At 39.2% G+C, this 14,075-nt stretch overlaps 1 protein-coding gene across 2 annotated transcripts in view; it reads right to left on the minus strand.

The window, feature by feature from the left end:
- The window catches only part of TSHR (thyroid stimulating hormone receptor), a 114,605-nt gene that overhangs the window by 36,135 nt on the left and 64,395 nt on the right, over window positions 1–14,075 (minus strand). For both annotated transcript variants that reach the window (XM_084793195.1, XM_084793194.1), the window contains exons 3-5: window positions 8,015–8,089; window positions 2,859–2,933; window positions 481–555 (exon numbers count right to left, since the gene is read on the minus strand). In XM_084793195.1, coding sequence (XP_084649321.1) covers window positions 481–555; window positions 2,859–2,933; window positions 8,015–8,089 — 225 coding nt within the window. The remainder of the gene's footprint in view (window positions 1–480; window positions 556–2,858; window positions 2,934–8,014; window positions 8,090–14,075) is intronic.

Below are 14,075 nucleotides of genomic sequence, written 5' to 3' on the forward strand. Positions count from 1 at the left end.
TGGCTTGCTCACCTTGCTTTCTTATAGAGACCAGGACCACCAGCCCAGGAGTGGCACCACCCACAATGGTCCAAGCCCTCCTCATCAATCACTAGTTATGAAAATGCCTTACAGGCCTGCCAAGAACCTGATCTTATGGAGGCATTTTCTTAATTGAGGCTCCCTCCTCTCAGATGACTTTAGCTTGTGTCAAGCTGACATACAACTAGCCAGCACAAACCCATTCCAAGCCAGCGTCCTACACAACTTATCATCCTACACAGACTGTTTTTTGTCACACTCACCAGTGGCATATAGCTAGTAAATTCAGTGGCCATTCTTCAATCTTGCCTACTCCACCCTTCAGCATAACCACCCTGCTCACTGCTCTCTCTTGGAATTGATTGTTTTTCCTGGCTTCTACCAGATCCCCTGACTGCGCTCCAGTTCTTGTCAGGGGTATACAAAATATACAAAAGACTGAGTGTTGAGCATACTTACAGTATAAAGAATACATCTGTGGAATAAATTTTGGTCAGGTCAGGGAATATTCTAAGTCCAGTGTTGAAAATTCCACTACATTAAAAAGAAAAAAAGAAGAAGAAGAAGAAGAAATGAAAGTTTTAGGTATGAAAATCAACACCTAGAAAGTATAGTGTACTAGCTGAAATTATGAGTTTAGGAGGTACATTTCAAGTCCTCTATTCAATATCTCATGACTATGGCAAGTGTTAATCCCAGAATGAGATGATAATCCTTGAAAGGGTAATAATTTAATTCAGTCAATAATAGTGATACCTATGTGCTGCTTAGAAATCTCGTTTGACTATATAAACCCAGTAAAATTCCTGAAAATAAGAGATGAAGCAACAAAGAAAGGTGGAGTGGGGGAGTGGGGGATGGGGGGGAAGAGATTGGAAGAGATTGTGCATGTATGTTGGGGGATGGGCTGTGGAAGGCCAATAAAGGACATGACTACCAAACTCAGAGTCATTTTTCCTGTTTTAAATTCTTCATGGTGGCATGGTGGTAACTCCAGCACTCAGGAGGCAGAGGCAGGAGGATCTCTATGAGTATGTGGCCAGCCTGGTCTACAGAGTGAGTTCCAAGACACCTAGGGCTATCAGCCAGGGCTTTGTAGAGACCCTCTCCCCTTCACACACACCCCAAAAAACTACATCATAATTTTTTCAGTAGTAATCTGTGAGTGTACAGCAGTTCCACTTAAAGAACACATCCAGAAAGAAAGGAAAATCTGAAAAACAATAGGTTCTCCTTACAAAATTCATGTCACCAAGAAAAGCATATGTCAAGACTCAAAGATGTGCCAAGTATAGCATGGACACAAAAGTTTAGATGCTTCTAATGCCTCCGGGATTTAATTCTTGTAACACCTTTCTACACTGGTGGAAACAGAGTAACTTTTGAAAGACTTGGCGTGGATGGGAGGAGACTTATACCCTCCCCAGCTTTTCTAGTGAAAAAACCCTCAAGTTTCACTGATATATGTTCAAAAGCAAATTCAGTCTTGACTCCTTCTAAAGAGAAAGACATTGGATTGAAGAGGCAGCAGGAAGCAGAGAACTCAAAATGAATAAATGGGATAACCCAGGAGAAGAGCGATAGTCCATGGCCACATATGAATATGGCAACAGTTCAGTTTTGCTTGGGGTTTCCTGAAAAAGAATAGGACAAAAAGGGTAAGGAGCCAAGTGGAGGCCGGAAATGTAAGATTAAGGAGACTTAAATCATGACTTTCTCCTGTCCAAAAACCACAAAATGAGTTTTTTTTCTTCTTTGATGTTTCCCTCAGTACCATCCAATCAGAAAGCTAGTCCATAAAAGGGTTGACAGCCTTGCCCCACAAGATACCTTTCAATCATACATGCCAGGAGTGGGCATCTCCCACTCCCACCCCTTCAGCACTTGGCTGTTTCTAGTTTTCCCAAAAGAGTCATCGAGCCAACAGGACCCATGCTTCCGTCATTAGCATGACCCCCTAACCCTCTGCGTGCCCCATCTACCATGATCCCTGAACTTCCTGAATAACTTCTGTCCATCCTTAAGACTCAAAGGTGTGCATAAAATATCCAGGGGGAGATGCTTTTATTTTAAAACCTGAATGGAAATGAGCTAAATGTTAATAGTGATTATTTCTAGGCACAGGGGTTAAGGTGGGTTTTTATTTTCACTGTACTGATTTTTGTTTTCTAATTTTAAAAATTGCATTTACACACGAAAGAACTTCTTCTAGCTAGTGTCTAGAGGGTCTTGGGTCAAATATATACATCCATTCAAGCTATTTTTCTTCAGTACCTTTTGTGTGTTAGGCAGTAAGGATGAAACAGGACCAACATGTCCCCCTGCTCTTACAGAGTTTATGGCCAGCTCATAAGTCATTACTAAAACCAAGCATAAGTTTGTCCCTTCCATTTCAAGGCTTTGCTTTTTTGAAATTTATAATATTGTTTTTGTCAAGAAATATAAATATAAAAGGTTTAAATATAAACTTGTTGTTTCCCAACATAATTAACCAGTTGGCTCTCAAGTTCTGTTTCATTTTGTCCACACTTAAAGACTACATATATGTTTTACTGTTTTCTTCCTCACATCTCTTGGAGCAGTCTCTGGACCTAGAACTCTGTGCTGACGTTTTGGATGAGCCATTTTCTGGTATTTTGCCCAATGGGGAAGGGTGAGAAGTTTCAAGAAGTGACTGTTTAACACCATCAAAATGATGTTAGGCAATATCATCTTAGGGAAAGTCTTGAAAAATAACACCATCACAAATCTAGATCATGCATACACACACACACACACACACACACACACACACACACACACACACAGAGGATGATATGGAAGGAGTCAACACTTACAGGAACTTGAGCAAGGGGAGCTCTGTCAGGGCATCAGGGTCTATGTAAGTTAAGCTCCTGGTGTTCCGGATCTCTCTGTAAGAGTTACAAGAACACTGTCAGCAAAACCTCCCTTTCTGTTCGCACGACAGACACATCAAGTTTAATAAAAGTTCATGAAAACACTGTAATGCATTCTCTGGTAGGACAGGGACTATATGTCATTAACCAGAGATTCCTAGCTCCTCCCCCGGACACGATTGCCCTTCTTGCAACTGTAGACTTGACCTCAGTCCATTTGAACTTATGGACTGACTACCTTTCTTTCAACTATAATCTCAAAGTTTTGTTTGGTGTTTTTCTTTCTTTCTTCTTTTCCTCTCTTTCTTTTTAGATTTTTTTTTTCTAGAAAAGAAAACCCCTCCAGTGGTTTTTTGCCAGCAGCTGAGGTCAGAGGACAGACATCTTTATAGTGACAGGAGCGAGTAAGGTTGCTGTGACAAATGAGCATGGAACGGGAGGCTAGTGACTCATGACAGATGACAGCATTGCACAAAGGGCCAAGAGTCTGTTAATGTCAATTGCAGGTGAGAGGGACAGAGTAAGTACCCCTAAATGGTTTGCTTGGGTTTATTTTGTGATGCCCATAATTGAAGTCTTCTGTATACATATTGTGAGATCATGTCACTTTGTAACTTATATAATTAGGTTCATACGTTCACTGATCAAGAATATACAGGTAACATTAGTGCCATAACAACTGTTAGACTTGGGCTGTTGCTCATAAAGTTAAAACTATTTGCCACACATAGATTGGCTAGAAAAGGTTCACGGCACTTGCTCTGCTTATAAGGAAAGTCAGTAAGAATCCATTAAGGCCTGTAGTCTTTTCTTTCTGTGTATGTCCCCTGAGGCTTGGCCACTAAGGGCACTTGTGTTCAGTCATCCATGTGATTATTTGGAAAGCTTGAAATCAGATCTTTGTAATTTTAAAAAGTCTTTACTCAAGGATAATCTGCATTTTACAAAGTCCATGCATGGTAGGTACATGGTTCAATAATTTTTTAGTAAATTTACAGAGTTGACCAGCACAGCGACCCACTTTTAGAACACACATGACTATCAAAGACAAAACTTCAAGTGGACATTAGAAGTTATCTCAGCTTCCTCCTTTCAGCCTGACCTTTTCTTCTCTTCCCTTTTCCCTTTCCTTCTTTCTCCCCAGTCCCTACTTTGTAAGTGCTTGAGATCAAACCCAAGGCTCTGTACTTGCTACCTGCTTGTTAGACTACTGAGCTACTTTCCCAGACCCTGGGAAAAGTTGTATTGCTACAACTTTGTCTTGTGTAGACATTTCCTATAAATGGATGCACATAGCAAGTGACATGTTGTGTTTTGCTTCTTTCATTTAGCTTTATCTCTATGAGATAAGGTTCATTATACTGTAGCATAGATATGACTTGGCTCTGCTGCTTCTGGCCACGTAACTTTGGATAATGTCATTGATCTCTTTGAATAATAGCTTCCTCATCTGTAAATAGGGACAATAAAAACCTTTCCTCCTCCAAAAGGCTCTTGTGAGGGATTTGGGTATATCTACAGTTGAAAGCTTTCTTCACATCATGGTTTTTTTTTGTTGTTGTTGTTATTGTTGTTGTTTTTTTTTTTTGTCATTTTCATAAGTTCAGAGAAAGTAGGCCACTTAGAGCTTAGAAGCAAAGGCATTGCAATGTTCTTGCAAAAAATCTTTGAGAACTGTGCTGTAAAGGCAATGACTATGAAACATACCTTGAAAGAGAGGGGAAGGAGTTAGAGAGCAGAATCTATCCATTTCCTCTCTTCTGCAATGTAGATCGTATTGTTTATAGGCACATGACCTTACTGGTTCATTCTATTCAGGAAGTAACTGTATTCTCCCAGGAAAATCTTACCCAGGCAAATAGTTTAACACTCTCTACAGGGATTTTCTGCCAAAAGGACCCAACAGCATTTGAAGTGTAAGTACTAACCATTTATATTCCAAAGGTTTTAGCTGTGCTAAGTGTTAAATTATGATTCCTACCCAAGCAAGACCCCACTTAAGACTCAAATCTCATCTTTTTATTTATCATTGTTTTAAGATTTAAAGGCGTGTATCTTTGGAATTCCCTCCTGGCCACTCTATTCTACCTTCCTATGACAATCTGCCCCAGAGTTGTTTTTGCTAGTTGTTTTATCACAGCAACAGAGAAGCAACTAGGAGACTCACTTCTCATATGATCTGAAGAGTCTAGAGCATCTTACTATCATCCATAGCCTCTCCATTCTTTTGTGATATCATGTATTTTAATTCTGTGTATAGACTCATTCTCTGTCTTGTATTGTGCTTGTATGGACAAAGATCAGTTATTGTCTGGTTAAACAACTACCTTTAATAACAGTTTCCAGTGCAGTTATCACAGGATGTAAGTTGAATAACAGAATAAAGTACAAGCTTTCCTGCCAGGGCTTCATCACACACATCACTGGGTAGAAAATCGATGGGAACCAGAGTAGTTGACCAATCACATTACCATTTTAGTTGCTGGAATTGTCACCACAATCCATCTTACTCACCAACAATAAAGAATACAACGACACCAAATGAGTCCCTTAGTGACAGATTGGTATGGCACTAGTTCATTAAATGAATGCATTGGTAGACAAAGATGGGAGTGCAGGATTCAGTCGTGAAGGTGGCGTGCTGCTGTAATCCCATCCCTGAAAGGCTGATGCAGGAGGAGCACATGTTCAAGGCCAGCCTGGAGTACATAGTGAATTCTTGACCAGAATAGATTTACATAGAAAGATCCTATTTCAACACCCCCCCCACCTCTACCTCAAAATAAAGCATGATGTCTTATGCCTGGAAACTCCACATTTAGGAAAGGGGGCAGGAGGACTGTTTTGAGCTCGAAGGTAGCTTGAGCTACAGGATGAGACTTGGTCTCAGAATCCTAAACCAAACCAAGTCAGAACGACCATCAGAAACCTCCCAACCCCCACCAATTCCCCTCAAAAATACAACAAACTCACACTTAATACATTCTTTGGAGGTTTTTTATTACATTGAGAGAAGGAGGGTTGAATATTAGCAGCTAGACCAAGAATTTACCAAGACATTAGAAAGATACTTTCTTTTAATTCATACAACAAAGGCAAAAATGGGCAAGCACAGTTTAAATGTTTTAATAAGGTGTTACAAACCAATAAAATACTATAATTCTAACTAAATATTTCTGATTCTCAAAATTATGCATTCAATCAATATTAGATTTACTGTCTTTCTTTCCTTGTATATTTGTAAAAGAGAAAATTTTGTTTTGACAAAGATTTTAATTATTTTAAATATATTTTATTAATTTATTCATATTATATCTAAATTTTTATCCCATCCCTGTACCCTCCCATTTCTCCCTCCCTTATTCCCCTCCCTATGACTGTGACTGAGGGGGGCGTCCTCCCCCTGTGTATGCTCAGAGGTATCAAGTCTCTTCTTGGTAGTCTGCTATCCTTCCTCTGAGTGCCACGAGGCCTCCCCATCAAGGGGACATGGTCAAATATGGGGCACCAGAGTTCATATGAAAGTCAGACCCCACTCTCTATTCAACTGTGGAGAATGTCCTGTCCATTGGCTAGATCTGGGTAGGGGTTCGAAGTTTAGTGCATGTATTGACAAAGATTTTAAATGTCATAAAATACTCAGGCTTTTTTCATTGACTGTTGAGTTTCTTTACCTAGTTTCAGTCTGTACACTTTTAGGGTGCCAGCTATCGTGCAGAGAAGGAGGTTTTGTTTTGTACAGTCAAAATCTATTTATATTTACCCACACATTTACCCTCACTGTTGCTGTTCATTTTCTTCTATACAGAATGTATGGCCAGATGGGGTCATCTTTCTTTTTCCTAATAATTCTCTTTAGCAGTTCTTTTGCATTGAGTCTAATGCTAGAATTTTTTCAAAAAATTTTCTTTGTGGATTTGGTAAGATGGACCAATCTTTTTGTTGTTGTTGTTTAATATTTATTTATTTAAATATTTTTATTTAATTAATTTATTCAGATTACAACTAAATTGTTATCTCATCACTTATATCCTCCCATTCCTCCTTCCCTCTCGCTTTAACCTTACTCCCCTCCCCTAGGTCTATGACTGAGGGAGACCTCCTCACCCACTATATGGTCATAGGCTATCAAGTCTCACCTTGGTAGCCTGCTTATTCTTTCTTTGAGTGACACCAGGCCTCCCCACCAAGGGAAGGTGGTCAAATACAGGGCACCAGAGATCATGTCAATGTCAGTCCCTGCTCTCCACATAGCTGTGGCGAATGTCCTGTCCATTGGGTAAATCAAAGTAGGGGTTTGATGTTTACTATTGTCTTTTCCTTGGTTAGTGCAATAGTTTGAGCAGACCCCCTGGGGCCCAATCCACCCATCACGATGTTCTTGTAGGTTTCTAGGACCCTCTGCATCCTTCTATTTCCACATCTCCTATATTTCTCTTACCTAGAGTCCCAGTAGGATGTCCTCACATCTATCCCAATCTCCTGGTAAGTGAAGACTTTCATGGGACATGCCTTTTGGACTAGTGCACAATTATAAGTGAGTATATACCATGTGAGTCTTTCTGCTTCTGGGTTAACTCACTCAGTATGATCATTTCTAGTTCCATCCATTTGTCCACAGATTTCAGGATTTCCTTGTTTTTAATAGCTGAATAATATTCCATAGCGTAAATGTACCACAGTTTCTTTATCCATTCTTCAACTGACATTTAGGCTGTTTCCAGATTCTGGCTATTATGAATAAGGCTGCTGTGACTATGGTTGGGCATATGTCCTTGTTGTGTGGTGGAACATTTTCTGGGTATATTCTAAAGAGTGGAATAGCTGGGTCTTGAGAAAGCCCTATTCCTGGTTTTCTGAGAAAACGAGACGGCCCAATCTTTAATGTCACATGGTACCAAGTCCAATGACCAGAGTTCAATTCCCCAAACCTACTTGGTAAAAGGAAAGACCTAACTTCTGCAAGTTGGTTTCTGAACCCCACACATTCGTACTGTGGCACACTCCACCCCACAAAAAATAAACTAAATAAATATAAAAATATTTTAAATGGTGGATGTTGTTTGGATCTATTCTTTACCTCCCCTTGTACTTACATGTGTGTCATTTTACTCAAGTTGTAGAAAGAATGTGGTTCCAGCCGCTGCAGAGTTGTGTCTATAGATAAGTAACTGGACATTATAAAAAATAAGACAAAGTAGAAGGTTAGCAATGGACTCCAAACGTTCTATTTTATTCATCATACTGGTTTACATATGGCCATTGGAATGAATTATGTAATGTGCTTTTAGCACATCTCCCAGTACTCCCCAGCTCTCTCTTCTCTCACTCCAACCCTTTCCCATTAGTCTCTTTGCTCCCTGGACAGTATGGTTGCTACTATCATGTCATCTTTATACATGTGACTTTATGTATCTATAAAGTCTAGGACCCACAAATAAGAGAACATTTGAAATTTCTGTCTTTCTGAGACCTGCTTAGTTCACTAAATATGATGACCTCCACTGGCCTTTCCATTTTCTTCCTGGCTAAAAAAAGACTCCATGTGTCTATAAACTATATTTTCTAATCCATTCTTGTTGACAGACACCTAGGTTGATTCTTTAATTTCAGTGGTGTGAAAAGTACTATAAGAAACATTGACGTGAAAAATATCTGTGATATAAGCATACTATTTTATTCACATATATGTATATATTCATGTGTATGCAGATGAATGAAGTGTGTGTGTGTGTGTGTGTGTGTGTGTGTGTGTAGGCTGGAGGCAACTTTGGCTGTCATAACTCAGATGCCATCCACATTGTTTTTACAGACAATGTCTCTCACTGGCTTGGGACACCTAGGAAGACTAGGCTGGCTGGCCAGTTAACCCCAGATATCCAGCTATTTCCACCTCCAGAGTTCTGGGATTTGTGTGTGGGCCACCATGCCTGGCTTTCAAACATATATTTTGTCGTACAGCTTCTTTGTTAGGGCTCTTCCAAACCATGGACCACATTTGTAGTCCCTAACTGCATTTTGTTTTCAGATCCCAGTATGCCTAGAAATTCCCAATACTTTATGATCTAGTCCTCTTTAGTTCTCAAATGTCACTTTCATCAGAATCTTTCTACCAGCTTTCTGAAAAAGTTAAAAGTCTCGCCGGGCATGGTGGCGCACGCCTTTAATCCCAGAACTCGGAAGGCAGAGGCAGGAGGATCACTGTGAGTTCAAGGCCAGCAGCCTGGTCTACAAAGTGAGTCCAGGACAGCCAAGGCTGCACAGTGAAACCCTGTCTTAAAAAAAAGTTAAAAGTCCCATGGTACATCTTTCATGGATAATCATGGCGCAGCTTTCAGTTATTTGCATAGAATTTGATTTATGCCATGTATTAGATTGTAAATTAGCTAATGTTGAGGGTTTGACCATTGAATTATGAGTGTCTTTTGTAGTTCTTAGCATTAAGCAGATTTAGTAAATAAATGCTCCGTGAATGCGTAAATGAATAGACAAGTGCATGTGTTGCTCAAAATAGTGAAACCAGAAGGAATCAGAAAAGAACGTTAGAGTGAATAAGAAGAATTTAAAATAGATGGCCTAATAGCATGTAACTAGAAATGTAATTTCCAAAGAGTTGAAGAGAAAAATTATATTTCTCTAGTGGAGTATTCCAGAGGGTGTTGACTGCTGTGATGATGAAATATTCTGAAAATATTCCTTATATTATAAGAGACTGGACCCTTTGCCGGACTCACAGCCAACGGCAACACTATACCTTGCAGTCAATCACTCAAGCTTAAGACTGTTAGTCTACTGTGTACTCAGCCTGTTTGTTTAACCTGCCTTTAAAGGAACAAAGTAACAACTAACCTTACTTGCCTCAGCTTTCCCATCTTGTCAGCTTTTACACCCTAAGTTAATATTGAGCTGTAACCTTAAATTACATGTTCTTCCGTACCCTTGTCCCGTAACAATGCATGTGTATCCTTTGTTAAAAGCAGCAAATGTGGAAGTTGAAAGCAACTTTCTAAAATCTACCACAAAGGATGAAAGTCACCCTGTTATGAATAGTGTTATAAACAGTGTTTGTTATTGGGATCAGTTGTGGCCAGTAAAACTCTGTTGAAGAGGTTTATAAGGCCTCCCATTCCTTTTCTATAAGATGCTTTCTGTGCTGTTCAATAAAATCCCTTTCGTGAGGGGTAGACACACAACTGACACACACACACACACACACACACAGAGATGGAGATGAAACAATGAGGGACAGACAGACCTTGGGACAGGGGTAGATTCACCAGACAGTGCAGACACAGATTAAGACGTACACCAGACAGAGGACAAAAGGCAGAGGACTCTTGATTAAATGGCTCCATGGGGACGTGTTCTATTTCTTTCCTCAATGTGACACAATGCATTACTGCTAACTCAGAGTTAATCACCAGTGTGCTTAATCCATGCGGCACAATGCATTATTGGTAACTCAGAGTTAATCACTAGTGCACTTAATCCACACACACTGCATTTTCTCTTAAGAACGTGTCTTCTTGATTTTCAGTGAAACTGAAAAGTCAGGATTTGTCTTGAAAATTTTAAGCAACATATCATAGAAATAGAAGTTTTAGGTACTAGCAGAGCAGTTGTGAATTTGAATGAAAACAATGTTGTTTTAAAAGGCTTTCTCAAAGTCTCTCTTGTATTGAGAATAATAATACACACAGATTCAATGCCTATCTTTACTGAGAGGCACTTCTGTGACATTTGGGAAACTGAATGATTAACAGCCCCAATATAGATTCTCAGCCCTGAGCACAGAATTGAACAACCTGGATACACAGATGTTCAAGCCCCTTCCAGGATTATTGATTCAGGGTGATGAGGGCTGAGCCAAACACTTAATTTTCCAAAAGCTTCCTTGATAATTATAATTGAATGACATTCTTCATAAGAGGAGCAGTAATTATTAGACTCTGGGTGTCCGTTTAGCAAGGTTGTTTGTTACTATTCTGGTGCCCCTCTGCTGTTTGTTTGGAAGTGTTTATTCTATAAACAATCAGCCTTTGATTTATCAGGTTTCCCAGCCCTTTGTCCTTTGTGGCTAAGCAACAATATGTAAATTATTTTGATCCAAGCACTATCTCAGGACACATTTCACAGGATCCACTTACTCTTTAGGGACCTTAGAGAATTTTTCCCAGATGAAAGTAGAGTGAGATCTAATCCGTAGGCTGACAACCAACTTTCCTATGTTTGCCTCTTAGCCTTTGCCTCACATTTCCTACTGAATTCTAGAGAGGGTGTTCATTCTGCCTACCTTACTGAACTGAATTTCTGGTTTCACTAACCTCAGGGCTTGTTGTAGCTTTAATATAGGAGCCATTCATCCACTGGGATTGAGGTAGTGACTGTTTATTTCTTTCCATTTTTATTTTTAAAAATATGACATCATCTCTTTATTGCATGTAAATGTTATGCAATTGCTATGGTGACTATACAATCTATTACACAAATTAGGGTACTTTTTTTCTTTGAAACATTTGCTAGAATAACTGGTGGGAAATTTTAATTTATCATGCAAACCTAGGAGTATCCCGGTGATCTCCACTTGCTATCCCTGAGATACACCGTATCTTTAACTCTTAGTATTGTATGCGTCTAGAAGACATCTATTGACCGTTTACTTTATGTCATGTATGTTTCTGGACTATAACAGACCTGTTCCTTAGCTTCAAGGAACTCACAGAACTTGAAGATGCAGACCATCAACTGGGATTAATAGGAATATTAAGTATTGATATTTAATATTAATGCAAATATTAAGTACTCGGAAAGGTACAAGGGATGCTTAGACTGGCAAACCCAGTGCTGGGTTTCAGATCTTCATGAGTGTTTTTTCTGTCAACTCTCCTCTTACTGCCTCTGCTTTACCATATGATATTTCTAATTCTGGCCATTCAACACCAGTCCTAGTGGACAAACTTTTTATAATCTGGTAGAAAAGGTGGAAACTGGAGTAGGTTTCCTTGAATTGTCCACTGATCATTTTCTTGTGACAGTGGAGAAAGTGACTGTTTTCTTACATCACATCATTGGATGTGAACCTCATCTGCCTCTTCAAGGGCCACAAGCCGTTAAGGTTGCTTTTGTTTCACCCTTTTGCATCTCCTGTTCTAAGGCCTTCCTCTTGTACTTGAGACTGTTTTTATGATACCCAAATACAATATCAGTTTCTGTTCATATCACTCCCCTGATCCTGCACATGCTAAGAACATCCAATATTTACTATTATACCTTATACTTTCCCCTTCTCATATGTGTTCTTTCTGTCTCAATAAGTACATACTTTATGTTTTGGCTCACTATCTATTTCCTTCCAGTTGAAAATAATATTAGAACATAGCAAAAGTGGAATAAATACTTGTTGACTGAATAAAAAATTATTTTATGTCATATGTCTGCAGAATATACACACACCTCAAATACCACATGCCCCCCAAAGTTCCTAACTTACCATTTCCCCTACATTGCAAATAACAAAAAATTCTTTTCTTTTTTTATATTTTAGTTTTACATATACATTTATATTATTATACATATATAAAATAAACTATATAGAGCAAGAAGAACCATGAAGCAATCAGGAATTATATTAATGTTACATTCATACTGTTTTGGCTATTTGTATTATTTGGCGGCCTTGAAGAAAACATTTAGATTGTGAAGGAGATGAAATAAATAATTTGAAAAATAAAAACACAGTAAAAAAATTAATGAAATAAAACCAGAAATGGGCAAGAACAGCATTTTATGAGTCATATGAAGGAATATCAACCATTTTATAGGACTAAGCCATTGGATAATTTTAAGCAGGCAAGCAAAACGCTCAGATGTTTACTTCCAAAGTCTCACAGCTATGCTGTGAACAGGGGTTAGAATTAGAGTCAAGGTACAAACAGGAAACTAATGAAGAGACTGATGTAGTATCCTGGGTGAAAGGGAAGGAAAATTGAGTAATGGTGATTAATTTGGAATCTTTCTTAAAGGTACAGAGATTTGATAAACAAAGGGAGAGCTTACAAACATAAAAGTGACTGATTTTTAGAATTGAGGGAAATAAGGAAGGATTGTATCCTATTTCTAAGTGGGAGAGCTGTGAGCTTAATGAGCATATTCACTGAGACAGAAAAGAAAACTTTTCCACATTGGGGGCCCAGAGGCCATGACAGAAGTAGTCCCTACTTCCTGTATTGTGAGACCCATGAGGAGACTGTGCTGCCTATCTACTACTACTGAGCAGAAGGTCTAGGTCCTTGCCATGCATGGTGCTTGGTTGGTGCAAAATGCCATGTGGATGCGATGCTTGGAACCGAACCTGGGTCCTCTGTAACAACAGCAGGTGCTCTTAACACCTGAGCTATCCCTACAGTCTTGTTTTATTGGTTTTTTGAAGCAAGAATTCAAAAGAGGAAGGCCAGTTAGCAAAGGCACAGTTGTTCAGTTAGAATGGTCTCTTGCCCTAAGCACCATTGACATTTTGTAACTCTTTACTGTGTGCCCATGTGTCCCCATCCTTCACCTCTACCCTCTAGAGGTCAGTAGCATTCGCCTCTGCAGTGTTGACAATCGAATGTCAGAACTGATTCTTGTTGAGAATCGTTGAAATGATGCAACTGATGTTCAATACATGGCCATAAACTGAATAGAATTTCGCCAGGAACTGTACGTGTTGCTGTATATTATTGGCTGTGCTTGAGTTCGCTTGAGTGGCCACTAAATGGAACAAACACCTCCTTCACTTCAGGTGTAGACTATGGCAATTCAAAATTCTGGAAGTATCTCTTACATTCTTAGACCTCTCAGTCAAAGATGATAATACACCTTGAGGTCACTTGAGGGTTAAGACTGCTATCCCTATTGTGTTCTCAGCCTGTTCAACCTGCTTTTGAGAGAACAAAGTAGCAGTCTACATTACCTTGCCTTGGGTTTCCCATGTGGCCAACTTTTGCAACCCAGGCTAATACATAACAGCAATCTTAAATGTGTACTCTTCCATGCTCCAACACAGAATGACACACGTGTGTCATTGGCTCAAAGTGGCTGATACAGAAGTTGAAAGCAACTTCCTAAAACCTACCGTAAAAGTTAAAAGCATCCATTTATGGATACCAGTTGATATAC

The sequence above is a fragment of the Acomys minous genome (assembly GCF_964271855.1).
Source record: "Acomys minous genome assembly, chromosome: 8".
NCBI classification, from domain to species: Eukaryota; Metazoa; Chordata; class Mammalia; order Rodentia; family Muridae; genus Acomys; species Acomys minous.